The 12,720-nt window shown below is 32.3% G+C and overlaps 2 protein-coding genes across 4 annotated transcripts; one reads left to right on the top strand and one right to left on the bottom strand.

The window, feature by feature from the left end:
- The first annotated feature begins 1,783 nt into the window (after positions 1-1,783).
- Positions 1,784-3,560, top strand: LOC124931697 (phosphoglucan phosphatase LSF2, chloroplastic). Its single transcript, XM_047472226.1, has 4 exons — positions 1,784-2,052; positions 2,129-2,334; positions 2,877-3,047; positions 3,153-3,560. Exons 1-4 carry the CDS (start codon positions 1,833-1,835, stop codon positions 3,348-3,350), a joined length of 795 nt encoding a protein of 264 aa, XP_047328182.1. The 5' UTR covers positions 1,784-1,832; the 3' UTR covers positions 3,351-3,560.
- On the bottom strand, positions 3,487-9,188 carry LOC124931696. 3 transcript variants are annotated; one of them, XR_007098704.1, is made up of 14 exons: positions 8,945-9,188; positions 8,667-8,831; positions 8,015-8,113; positions 7,792-7,926; positions 7,631-7,699; positions 7,462-7,558; positions 7,232-7,334; positions 5,817-6,027; positions 5,419-5,532; positions 4,577-4,708; positions 4,312-4,392; positions 3,889-4,005; positions 3,557-3,740; positions 3,487-3,518 (listed from the first exon to the last, which is right to left on the bottom strand). XR_007098704.1 is itself a non-coding variant. In XM_047472223.1 (13 exons), the coding sequence occupies exons 1-13, from the start codon at positions 9,053-9,055 to the stop codon at positions 3,657-3,659; spliced, it is 1,518 nt and encodes a 505-aa protein (XP_047328179.1). In that variant the 5' UTR covers positions 9,056-9,188; the 3' UTR covers positions 3,487-3,656. The 3 variants fall into 3 exon arrangements, 2 of the variants coding, with proteins under 2 accessions (XP_047328179.1, XP_047328181.1); XM_047472223.1 differs by having other exon boundaries at positions 3,487-3,740; XM_047472225.1 differs by lacking the exons at positions 3,487-3,518; positions 3,557-3,740 and having other exon boundaries at positions 3,883-4,017.
- Positions 9,189-12,720: the final 3,532 nt, after the last annotated feature.

Below are 12,720 nucleotides of genomic sequence, written 5' to 3'. Positions count from 1 at the left end.
CATAATAGTTAAATTTAAATTATCAATCATAACAAATTCAAGTTAAAACTTGTATAAACTAATCCACACTCTACACTAACCTCAACACCTTCAAAAGATTGTTAACAGAATTATTTAGCCCGACCATTAAAATTCACATAACTTTAAAAGTTATACACAGGGCCGGTCACTCTGGGGTAAGGCAACCAATGCACTTGCATAGGGTCCCATTTTTTATATTTAATAATATTTTATTATTAATATTATTTTTTCTTCTTTTTTCTCTTTTAATATTAAATATATATTATAAAAATAATTTTTTATCTCCTTTTTAGTCTCGTATTATAATATATTAATTATTTATATTTTATTTTATTAATTAAAATTAAAAAAAACAATTTTTACTATTTTAGGGCCCCAAAATTTAAATTTGCATAGGCCCCAAAATCTCAGGGCTTCTCAGGGCGGCCTTGGTTATACACAATCTCTTTTTCTTGGTCGAGATTTCACTTTCTTTGCGAACTTTTTTTCCACGCCTCATAATCCTCGTCGTTTTCTAACCGAGCCCATAGCTAATATTGGTAATGTCTACCCGTTATGAACTTCATTCAAATCCACATAATCAGAACCAGTTTTATTCTTACAAATTTTCTCAGGCTTAGTATATTCATCTGTCCTTCTAAGTTAACCCAATTGTTTATCTGAAAGTTAGCACCTCACATTTTAATTTAAAATATTTCTAAGTAGAAATTAAATATAAAATCTTTAATGTTTTAGATAAAATTTATAACATTCACAATTTATAAAAGTGTAATTTTTGCATTAAAAGAATACTAACCACTATGAGGCAAATAAAGGATAATAAGACTATGAGTTGACCGACCCAAATTAAACAACAACATTTTGTCTTTTGCGTTAACCTAAACCTTTTTTTTTAAGATGTCTTATAATATCTCAAAAGAATTAAAAGGAATGATGATACTTATTTAATTAGTGTCTTATCAAAGAACATTTAATTAGAAGAATCTTATTCTTGTGATGTGGCAGTATATCAAAAATCATGAAAAAAAATAATAAAAAAATGGATAGCCACAATTAGTAATGGTTTTGTATGGAAAACCACCGTATGATGCTGCTTTCGGGGTAATTTGGATTTGGATAAAATTATTCCAGGAATTTATATTATTGTGAATATTTATTAATTAATTAATGGCATTGCTAGAAACCCCATTAATTAAAAGAGGATAGTGTCACACTGAGACACTTGTCGTTTGTTCATGATTTGGTTTGCAGACAAACTGAATCAACAACAAACAAGCCCACGTTATATTTGTCCCTTTATTTTACACCTTAGTATTAATGCAATAAAACAATTTGTTCTAAATATAACTTTTCTTTTTACTTCTCAAAAAAGTATTCAACCTTTTTCTTTTTATTTTATTTTACATGTGCATTAATTGGAAAATTTGATGAAATGACCCTAATAATGTATTCGTTGTAAAAATGACCTTTTCAATCTGTGTAAAGACGAAAATACTCTGTCGCGTCACGCAGCACGTAATAACCCAACGTGTCGCGACCGCAAAAAGTATTTTCGTCCGAAAGAGTCAATTTTACCAACTTTATAGGGCCTGGTCATTTTCCAAAATGATGTAATTATTAGAATATCTCGTCAAATTTTCCCATGAATTAGTAATTAATTTCTTCCAAAAATAAATCCCACTAAAAATAAATTAATCCTTTGGCACCATGTGCGAGGAATTTTTCACATATCGAGATTTTTGGAAGTTTTCTACACAAACCTTGTATAGAAAAATCTATTATGAGAAAGCAGAGGAGGAGGGTCTAAAGATATGGCAGCAATATTGGGTAATAGCTACTTCCTTTCTTCCCCTCTCTTCAAATCACCCAGAACGAATTCCGTCGGAAAATCTCCACTTTTCCTCACCAAAATCTACCCTCACCGGATTTCCAAATTATGCTTATCTCGCTCTAGTAGTAACAAGATGGAAGACTACAACGTGGCAATGAAGAAGATGATGAGGAACCCTTATGAGTATCATCACGATCTGGGTAAGTTTTCTCCCTTTCTAAATCTAATCAAATGGGTTATGCAAATTTGTAATTTTATCCTATTTCCTAATTTCAGGCATGAATTATACCTTAATCACTGAAAATGTGATTGTGGGATCTCAGCCGCAGAAGGCAGAGGACATAGACCATCTAAAGGTAGAAGAAGATGTTGCTTACATCCTCAATTTGCAACAGGACAAAGACATTGAGTATTGGGGAATAGACTTTCAATCTATCTTAAAAAGATGTCAAGAACTTGACATACACCATATGAGAAGGCCTGTAAGCCAATTTCTTTCTTCACTAACTGCTATGCTAGCCCATGTATTTTGTTCGACATTATTACCACTTTAGCTACCTCGGGTTTGGTCGTGTTCGGGTAGTAGATATTTTCTTTACATTTGCACCAATCAGAAATCGAATTTAGTTTTGTACTGTGGAGAACATTAGTTGAGAACTTGCTTTAGTTTCTGCTTTGAAGATTCTAACAAATCACAATAGCTTTTCAGATTCGGCCATCAATTCTTCTCAAAAAACTCTAGCAATGTATTTGTTTCCTGAGCTTTCTCAATGACCCAATCTTTTAATTATGCTCCAAAGTTATAGGTATCTCTCTTTTAGCACTATGGAGAGTGTGCAATATGTTGGGTTGGGTGGGGTCAAGTGATTCCTAAGGGAATTGAAATAAAGAGAATTAAAGTTCTAGGCTTTACAGGAACCACCTTTTTGTCCTAGATTCTAGGTCACCCACCAAAAACAAAACAAAAAGGAAATTAAAATTTAAGCCCATGAAGCAAGCAGTCATGATGATCTTGTTCATGCAGGCAAGAGATTTTGATCCAGATTCATTGAGGACTGGATTACCTAAAGCTGTTTCCTCTCTTGAAAGGGCAATCTCAGAAGGTAAAGGAAAAGTATATGTGCACTGCACTGCTGGTTTAGGGAGGGCACCTGCTGTTACAATTGCTTATATGTTCTGGTTTCTTCCCATGAATGTGAGTTTCACTATCTTCTTCAACCAACCCTTAAGATAATTAATTACCTTGAATCCATTTTTTTCTTTTTTTTTGTCACATTTTTATTTGGAAATTGTGTTGCAGCTGAACCAGGCTTATGACACGCTTACTTCAAAGAGGCCTTGCGGACCCAACAAAAGAGCTATACGAGGAGCCACCTACGATTTAGCCAAGAATGATCCGTGGAAGGAGCCTTTTGAGAGCCTTCCAGAATATGCGTTTGAGGATATATCAGAATCGGAAAGGAAATTGATTCAGGATCGTGTTCGAACCCTTCCTTAACCAAGATATTGTATTAATTACAACTTTGTACTCAAATAGGATTGAGTTTTCTGGAGAGCCATTAGATAAGAATAAGCATATACTTTCACCACTTTTTTTTGTTCTCTTTTAAAATGAATAAATTTCTAGGAGTTCTAATGAGAATTCTCTTCATTGCATTTCACTGTTACAAGGATTTTTTTTTTCTGTTCAAGTGATTTATGTCTCTTCCTTTTGGTAGAATTTACTTACAATACTGTATCTATAAGATAAAGAGTGTTGATCTGGAGTCCAATGTATTCCAATCAGGTCGGGCAGATGATGTTTCTATGGAGAGGCAGACTGAATCTTTGCTAGTTCTGTTTGGCGACGCCCCAAATAAAATGCTGTCAGTATCCATATTACACAAACCTGATTCAAAGCCATGACAAGAGAACGGAATCATCTATCAAACTCAAACTTCAAAGGCTTACAGTTCACAAAATTCAACAGTTTGTTTTTGGTGAAAGGGGAATTCTGCAAATTATAAAAAAGCTATGATAAATCATAATAGACATACAGGTAGGGCATAGAGAGAAACTGTTGATGCTTGCCCATTGAGGGTGCTAAAAAGGAGCTTGTACAATCCTGCTGCTGTGGCATCACCAAGTCTTTGAACTATCACATCTATGCATACCTACAGTATCCTCTTCTTTGATCAAACAACATGAACGAATAACCCCATTTAGAAACACTTTTTAATATTTGTTTATGTATTCGGATCATGACGAAAAACAACCAATAAATTTCTGAATCTGTTTCTGACTAAGTTTAGTTTCCAAACATAATCTCTCTAAATACGTAGGTAGATCCAAAATTGTTGTAACCAGGTGTTTCTAAATGGGGCCGATGGAAGATAAATATTTAACATATATGAATTAAGTAAACATCACATATATCTATTTCCATTTAAACTTTGGCGAGCAAAAAAGATCATACACACCTTTGCTTTATATTTCTCATCCTGTGAAACAACTGTAAAAAGGATTTCTCTCCCTGGTCTAGTTATGACGTAAGTCACCACCTGCAATATCATAAGATTAGCCATTGTAAGATTCCCTTCAGTCAATCATGGTAGAGTAGCTTGATTCAGGCCAGCCATGAGCAACGGCTCTCCCTTTCTATAGAAAATATGTAAATTAAGTCCTCCGGGAAAGAAAATCCTCTTTTAAACATAACAATGAGAGATTAATGCTTAGCGAAGGAACCTTGCGTAAGGTCTCTGAAACAGCAACAGTCAGCCAAGTTGGCCAGAAGCCTAGGGCAACCAAATTAAGCAATGCTACAACTGGTGCAGAAGATATAGCAACAGTAATGCCAGCAAAAGTAAGGATGCGCCCCTGTCCAGAAAATATAAACACTTTATATTGTAGTTTTACAAGGCAGACCTTAAAAAACTCTCCAAGATAAACATCATTTTCTGTTTAATTTTTTCATCACACAATGTGGAAAAATCAGCAGAAACAAACATGTTGCTACTGGGATTATTACTCAAACATTATAGCGCTCCATTAAGGATTTAACATAATAAAAGGCATATATCAATAAGGCCCCATTGGAAAAAGGTTTTACTTTCATTGTCCGTTGTACACTTGGATCAACCATTTTCCATAATATACCTGCACTATCTTTATACCACATCAATCATTTCATGTTACAACTAGCCTTTATTATTTTCCCTACAATTCACAAGGATGGTATGGATAATCACTACATAATTGCAGTCACATCAACTCCTGAAAATAAATCCTAACTTATCATTAACATGATTGAAGAGACTAGATTACTGTGGGCAAAGGCAAAAGTAGAACAACTGCTTGAGAATGAGTTTACAGACAAACTGAATAATATATATTTTGGATGATAAACCTCAAGCTAGAGATTCACACGTAAATCACAATCTTAAATCTAATTCAACTAGCCCCCCTCTGAGCATCCCATAAGGTAAGTAAATGAAATCAAGACAAGACAACTCCATTCTCTATCAAGTAGGTATTGAAAAAACAATTCTAGATGGTTTGGGTTTTCATAGAGTCTATGTAGTATATACCGTTAAAGTAAGTTGTCCGGCAAGGATGAAAACAGCGATAAAACTATTTATCTGGGCAAATAGTTTTCTTCTGCCAACTGGGCTCAGAACAGTCATTGCTATCACAGTTACTTTCTGCAGTTGAAGAAGAAATTAACAGTCATAAGGGACAAGAATTGAAACTAACACAACATTGCTCAAAGAAAAACTCGACTACTATTATAAGTTATACAATCTAAAGCAGTTCGATTTTTTTTGTTAAAGTTTTAAATATAACTTCATAATCCCACACGAACAAAAATCTAATACTGTCATAATGAAGGAAAATACTGATAAAATCCCAAATAGAAGCTTCTAAATAGTCACTCTAACAGAAAGTAGTATAGAAGAATGAAGAGACAATAATAAAATTGCTCTACCTGCAAGTAGAAGAATGAAGAGACGATGGCACCCAACCATAGGAACAATGATACGTGTAACAAATAACTTGACGATAAAATTAGCTGAAGTCCATCTAAAACTGCCCAAAATTGAGGTTTTGCCCTTGGAGTAGACAACTTTGGGGAAGATTCTCTTGAATCTGGTTTCATCTGCTCGTCAACCTTGTTTCTTTGATCAACATCGGCAACTCTAGTTGCATAAACATATCAATACACATTTTTAGCCAATAATTTTTTTTTTAAGTATTGGGAACTCAATAAAATAGGTACAGTAGAAAGGTCACAGCCATATACAGTACAATATGAACAACTAATGGGAAATTGTTCAATGAGCAAATCTTTGATGATCATCAAGTCACAGATTCTTAATACTCTGACCATAAGATAACACATGAGACAAATGCTAATAGGAAACAATTTATCTAAATTGTTATTTAATACTGCACTTCAGAGTATTTTGGGGTAGCCTGTTTTGTAGAGATGATCAAGCGAACAGGTTTTTTTTTTGCCAACATCATCAAGAAACAAGTATTCTTCTCTTTAACCATATAAGAAGCATCTCTTGTACTACTGTTGGCTTGTGATCCTGAGATTGCTAATCACTTCCAAAAGTCCAGTAATTTAACAAGATTCTTCAGTAATAGGTCCATCAAATGAAAGATGACGTATATGATAGTTCAAGTTATAAATACTGTTAGTAAAAATGATAGTAGACATATTGAGAGAAAATGCACATGCAATTTTTTTCCACCTAAACCCCAACGTCAGGCCCTTATATTCCCATTATACCCTATTTGTAGATCTGCGTTGATAAGGACATAAATCTCCACATGATAAGAAATTAACATGCTGGTAAAACATGTGAATACACCATCAAATCTAACTTGATACACATGAAAACAACTTAGTTATAGCAAAGCACAGATCCATAAATATTGAATCAACAACAGCTAAAAGGGGTGAACAAAGCATTTTAAACATTCAAAGGCATACCCTAATATCTGGGTTGGTGTAAGTCCTGACAACTTAGATTGCAATACTATGTAAGGTACATAACAGCAACAACTTAGAGGGTGGTTTCAACAAATTTATGGGTAGTTGGCATCATAAAAATGGGGCAAAACTTTTGATGAAAGAACTAAAAGGCAATAACCAAACATTCTAGTAACATGTTACAAGACAAAATTAATAAAAACAGAGTTTGTTGATGTAGATTGAGTACCATAAGATAAAATGTCAACTTGTAGGATTATAATGATAAGGAGAGTGGTGACTTAATCTAAACACAGTCCTAAAGAAAAACTGATATAAGCAGACCAAAAGAGAGACAACTGAACTAAGCTCAAAAAGACTTTCGGAAGGTATAATATATTGAATAAGAAGCATCAACTGACCTCATGGGAATGTTCTCCTCTTCAGTGAGATGATCATCTCTATAAATCATTTTTGATGACTGTGCAGCAAATTCCATTAGCAAAGCAGAAACAAGAAGTAAATCTGAAACATTCAAACCAGTGTTTCCAGAAGGAAATACAAATATAAATTCATAAAATTGACAATCATGACTTTGGTGAGGCAAGACAACATCAATGAGGGGGTATGGGGATAAAGGGAAACAACATACATGGTCCCATCCAAGCCATTCCTGTAGTGAACAATGAACCAACTAGTTGACCCAAAGTAGCACCAGCACCTATAAATCCAAACAATCTAGAACCTGACTGGATATGAAATGAAAATTAAATAATGTTCAATTCACTTCTGTGTCTAAACACAACAAAGAATGTGCATACCTCGCTGTCCATAACATCAATTACTCTAGCCCATGTTGAAGAGATTGTAATAAGATTCAACAAAGCAACCTGCAAAAAATATTTGAGGTTCTTTGGCTCCAATACCCAACAGCAGGTAGAAATGATAAATTGCCAGTAACAGGACATAAATTCCATCATACCCAAAGGAACAATGCAATTCTTACGGATACATAAAACCATCCATGGTTATCCCAGCTTCCAGAATATGCATTACCAGTTTGATTCACCTTCACCTTTAGCTCTTCTTTTATGGTAGATGACTTGTAAACTACATCCTAAAAAAGAAGTCACAAAATTCAGAGTAAGATTATAACAAAATTGAAATGTTACTAAAAAGACATTCATTATATTATTCTTGAGTACCTTTACTCCAGTATGTAAATGTCCAGGTGAGGAAAAATGCCATAAAATGAAGAACAAAACAAGTGACAGGCTGAAAAACCTGTGTATATAGACCAATGCCTGAAATACTCAAACACCATTAGAGATTAAACTAAGAGAAAAGTTATTTGCTTATAGGTTGAAAGAAACACTTGATAATATCAAAGGGTAGTGGTCTAGCTCTAGTCTAGTTAAGCTTGTATATTTTATCTTGGTAAGATAAGAATCAAAAGCTTTATGGTGCTCAATTTTAGCTTGTAAGCTCATAAACAATCTCTCGAGCTTGAGGTGACCATCTTATTAACTAAACTTGAATATCAGTTTGCTTCCTTTTCAAGCTAAAATTAATTCAATTTCACTTCCTCCAGGTAGAAGTATATAATTAGATCTATGTGCGCCTATTTTACCAATTTGAGCACCTTTTAATTGTATATTTTATTGAGTTTCCAAAGAGTGAATCTCATGATTAACCAACTAAGCATCTCTTCAAGATCTTCAGTAATGAGCTATGCACAATTTGGCTCATTTGCAGAAGAACGTTAAAGACTGAGGTTATATGAACATTTTGAGCAAACCCACCACTCAAAATTCAGAGAAAGTGATGCAATGTTTCCTCTTAGCATAAAATTCTCACCTTTCGTTTGGAAAGATTAGGCAGTGAGAAAATAAGGGTGGAGAGAGGTGCAGCAACCAGAGTTAAAGCCAATGAACCAGCAAAAAGACCTGGAAGGTTGCCCAATCCTAAAGATATAGCCCCCTCGTCTCGCAGAGGAAGAACCACGAAATATGCACTTAATACCTACACGAAAAGACCCAAATTAGTGCAATTTACGAGATATGGATTCCATTATCGAAGTAGAGAGAAATTTAGATTCTGATTCATTCTGATAACTTGAAGAAATTGCAGCTTACGAAGAAGAAGCAGGATGAGGAGTAGAACAAAGCGGAGGCCTCGTGAGGATGGACATTAACGAATAACGATAGAAATGCTTCCAATCGAGACCTGCTATTGCTGCTGGTCATCTCCTTCTTCTTCTTCTTCTTCTTATAACACACACCGGAGATTGTACAGCTTTCGATTCAACGGCCGGAGAAACAAAAGAGCGATTCAGATCGTCCGATGAATCTTCTCCCCCCTGAACGAACGTCTAATTGATCAAGTGACGGAGGTTTAACAGTATGACCAACTGTTACGTATTTAACTGTTCTTCAATTAATTATATTATTTTACCTCCAAAACAATTTATTTATTTATTTTTATTTTAAATTAAATTTTATATCTTAAGATCATACAATAATTTATTTTCTCAAAATTAAATTAAAATATTTATATATAGATTTACATTATTCAGTTATACTACCTTCACACATATTTGAATTATGTCTTTAAATTTGGCTAGTTTTATATTAGATTTTTTTAAAGATTTTTAAAATTTTGTTTAAAAAAAATTATTTGATAAAAAGTGAAGTTATTTGAGTTTTTAATTTGTTAAATTCTTATAATATTAAATTTATTTATTTTTAAAGATAAAGTAAATGTATTTTAATATTTTAGTTAATGAAACAAGTGATTTGATAGTTAAAATGATAGCAACGTAATAGAAAACAAAAATTATAAAAAAAATTGAATAAATTGTTTTAAAAAATCTTAAAAAAACTTATACGAAACTAGTTCGGTAAATAACTTTATTAACATAACTTTAGACGTGATTATTTTGGAATGAATTGAATTTTTATTTTAATAATCAGCTATTTATAAAATATTAAATAAAGATGAAGTAAATATTCATATATTATGCATTTCATAAATTAACATATGATTTTATAACATATTAAGTGAGAAAGAGTCTTCTTACTAACTAAAATTTGACTTGATTATCTTTTAAAAACACTTTAAATTGTAACTTTTTATTTTTAAATTATAGTCCAATATAATATTTTTTTCTAATAACTTGATTTTTTACAAATATATATTTTTTTATATATTAAAGTGGGTGCTAATTAAAGTACAGTCTCAAGAACAAATTAAACAAAATTCAACAATTGGTAACATGCATTCAATATCATATTATCATACATATGTGTATATATTTTACAAGGACAAGAAAGTGGACCTGAAATAAAATTCTATATTGTTTATATATGCGAGCGAGCGAGCGAGGCTGTTCATGCGGATTAGTGACCGATTCCAGGGCTGGGAATATCTTTATGCCTTCGGTAGAAATCATGGTAATAGTAATCTTGGTGTTCATCATCATCATCTTCAAGCTTGGATTCATTGATTCTGCTTTGTTGATGTTGATGTTGATGCTGCACCACCATGGGCTTCCCAAATACCAAGGATCCTTCTGGAGGTGGAGGATGAACCTGGTTCATGCCCATTAACCTAGTTGCGGCAACAAGAAGAGAACTTAACAAAATGGCTAAGCCATTAAGCAAGAGGATTATGCTTATTTTGGGGACCAATTTCATATCTCATCAAAGGAGCTAGCTAGGGTTTAGATTTAGATTTAGATTTAAATTTAGAAGAGTGATCACTTTGATTTATAATAGCTAGTTAGCTAGAGACCAAATTAAATCATATGTCTTCAATCATAAATCGACAACAATAAATTAAATATTCAAAAGTATTTTTTGTCATTATGGTTAGCATGCATGTCATCATTGCATGCCACTTATTCCTTATTTCAAATCTTGATTATGCAATCTGACTCAACCTGTAAAAAATAATTAAAAAAAATATAATATGCAATGGAAGTTGAGATTTCATAATCGATCTCAACTATTTGTGGTTGGTGGGTTTTTTAACTTTTATCTCACAAAACAATTTCATTTGATATATTATCATAAAAATTATACATTTGTAAAATATTATCAATGACATAAATTATATAATTCTATATAACATTCAATACAAATTTCTATATTATAACATAGTTTATGTATATTAATTGTTAAGAAGGTCACAAATTATTGTGAAAATTAACAAGCTAACAAAAATAGATGTTACAATCAAGATACAATAATAACAAATAAAATAAAAAGACAATGCCAAATTCTTGTTAGTGATCATCATTTTCATTGCAACAACTTCATCAAGAAAAGTCTAGAACAGTCTTACATGACCGATTCTTGGAAATATTGATTCCCTTACAATTAATTTCTGGAAATCCTCAATTACCCTGGAAATAGTTAAATATATAGTTTATTTATGAATGGTCAAATTAATATGTTTAAAAATTCCAATTGTATTTGTGACTATATATATTAATAATACACAACTGTTAAAAAAGTTTAGTTTTTTTTTTTTTTTTTGCCTTCCGTGATTGAGTAAGCAACACTCATGTATTACGTCATCCCGTTGTCATAATCACCTAGTTAGTAATGAGTGATTTATTAATTAATTAGTTACTAGATATAATTAATTAAGAGAGTTTTAATTTATTGAGTTTAATACAAAGCACACCTGTTTTTGGTTGATGGGAAGAAGATTGTTTTATCTTTTTGCTTCATTGAAGGACATTATATATTTATAGTAGTTAGGCCGGATTATTCATCAAATCGTGTACCCCTATTTCTAGGGTATGGGCCTATTGTAATTACTTGTCAAAAAAATTCAGATATTTTATTATTTGTTTTTATATATGGTTGATCACTTGCTTTTCTTAATAAAATAAATAAACCAAAAAGTCTCACAAAATCAGTCTTAAATATTACTACTCTTCCTATATATATATATATATGTCCACTGAAGTCAAACCCTTGCCTGTCTCTATCTTAAGGAAAAATAAATTTATTAACATTATCATTTGGAGACTGGCTTGACTTTGGAGACGAGGATCAATATACTATTACAAAAGTTGAACCTATTAAAACTAATTATAAGTAACTATTAAATTAACTGAAATGTTACCTTAAGAAATCACATTAAATATGAACTTCTTAAAAGAGTGGGACTAATAGACTATATATTTATTTATTTTTTAGTTTGAGTTGTCGTAGCCAGTAGTTTGCTCAAGGTAGGGGTAATTATAGTTTAAATTTTAATTTGGGGAGATGACATTAAATATAAACTCATTATAAAATGGATGCTAATAAACTGTATTTTCCGGGCTAGGGTGGTTACTCAAGCAAAGCAATGAAAAAGGAAAGAAGAGTATTCTAGAAGACATAATATGACATTGTAATTTATTTTAATTTTACATAAGCATAAGCATAGATGGCCTAACCTAAGATCTTATATAGAGATTAAAGACAATGACTCACTCAAAGCTTAATTGATATAAATTTTTCTAAAATTAGTTGATATATTTTGTTTTAGAATGAGAGTGTATGTAATTTTTGACAGTGGGCACCGACGACGTATCTGTCTACGCGTAGAAAAGAAATGAAAGGAAAGGAAAGGAAATGGGAGTATCGTGCAAGAAAAGTCGGATGTCGAGGGGTCCTACTTGTAAGTCAAATGTTTCCTCCCCCAAATCCTAAGTTGGGTCCACTGATCATCAACTTTGACTATTTCCATCCACCACGGCTGCCTGCTATACTATTATTATTATACACGTCATCTTCTTTTACACGCGCGCTACGTACCTCAATAATTTTTATTACATCTTCTTACTACTAAATAGTCATTTCATATATTTAACTATTTGGTCATTTAGCTCCAAATTAATGTTGCAGCATATATA

The sequence above is a fragment of the Impatiens glandulifera genome, chromosome 3, assembly GCF_907164915.1.
Source record: "Impatiens glandulifera chromosome 3, dImpGla2.1, whole genome shotgun sequence".
Lineage (NCBI taxonomy): Eukaryota > Viridiplantae > Streptophyta > Magnoliopsida > Ericales > Balsaminaceae > Impatiens > Impatiens glandulifera.
This window is presented reverse-complemented; position numbering and strand designations above follow the sequence as displayed.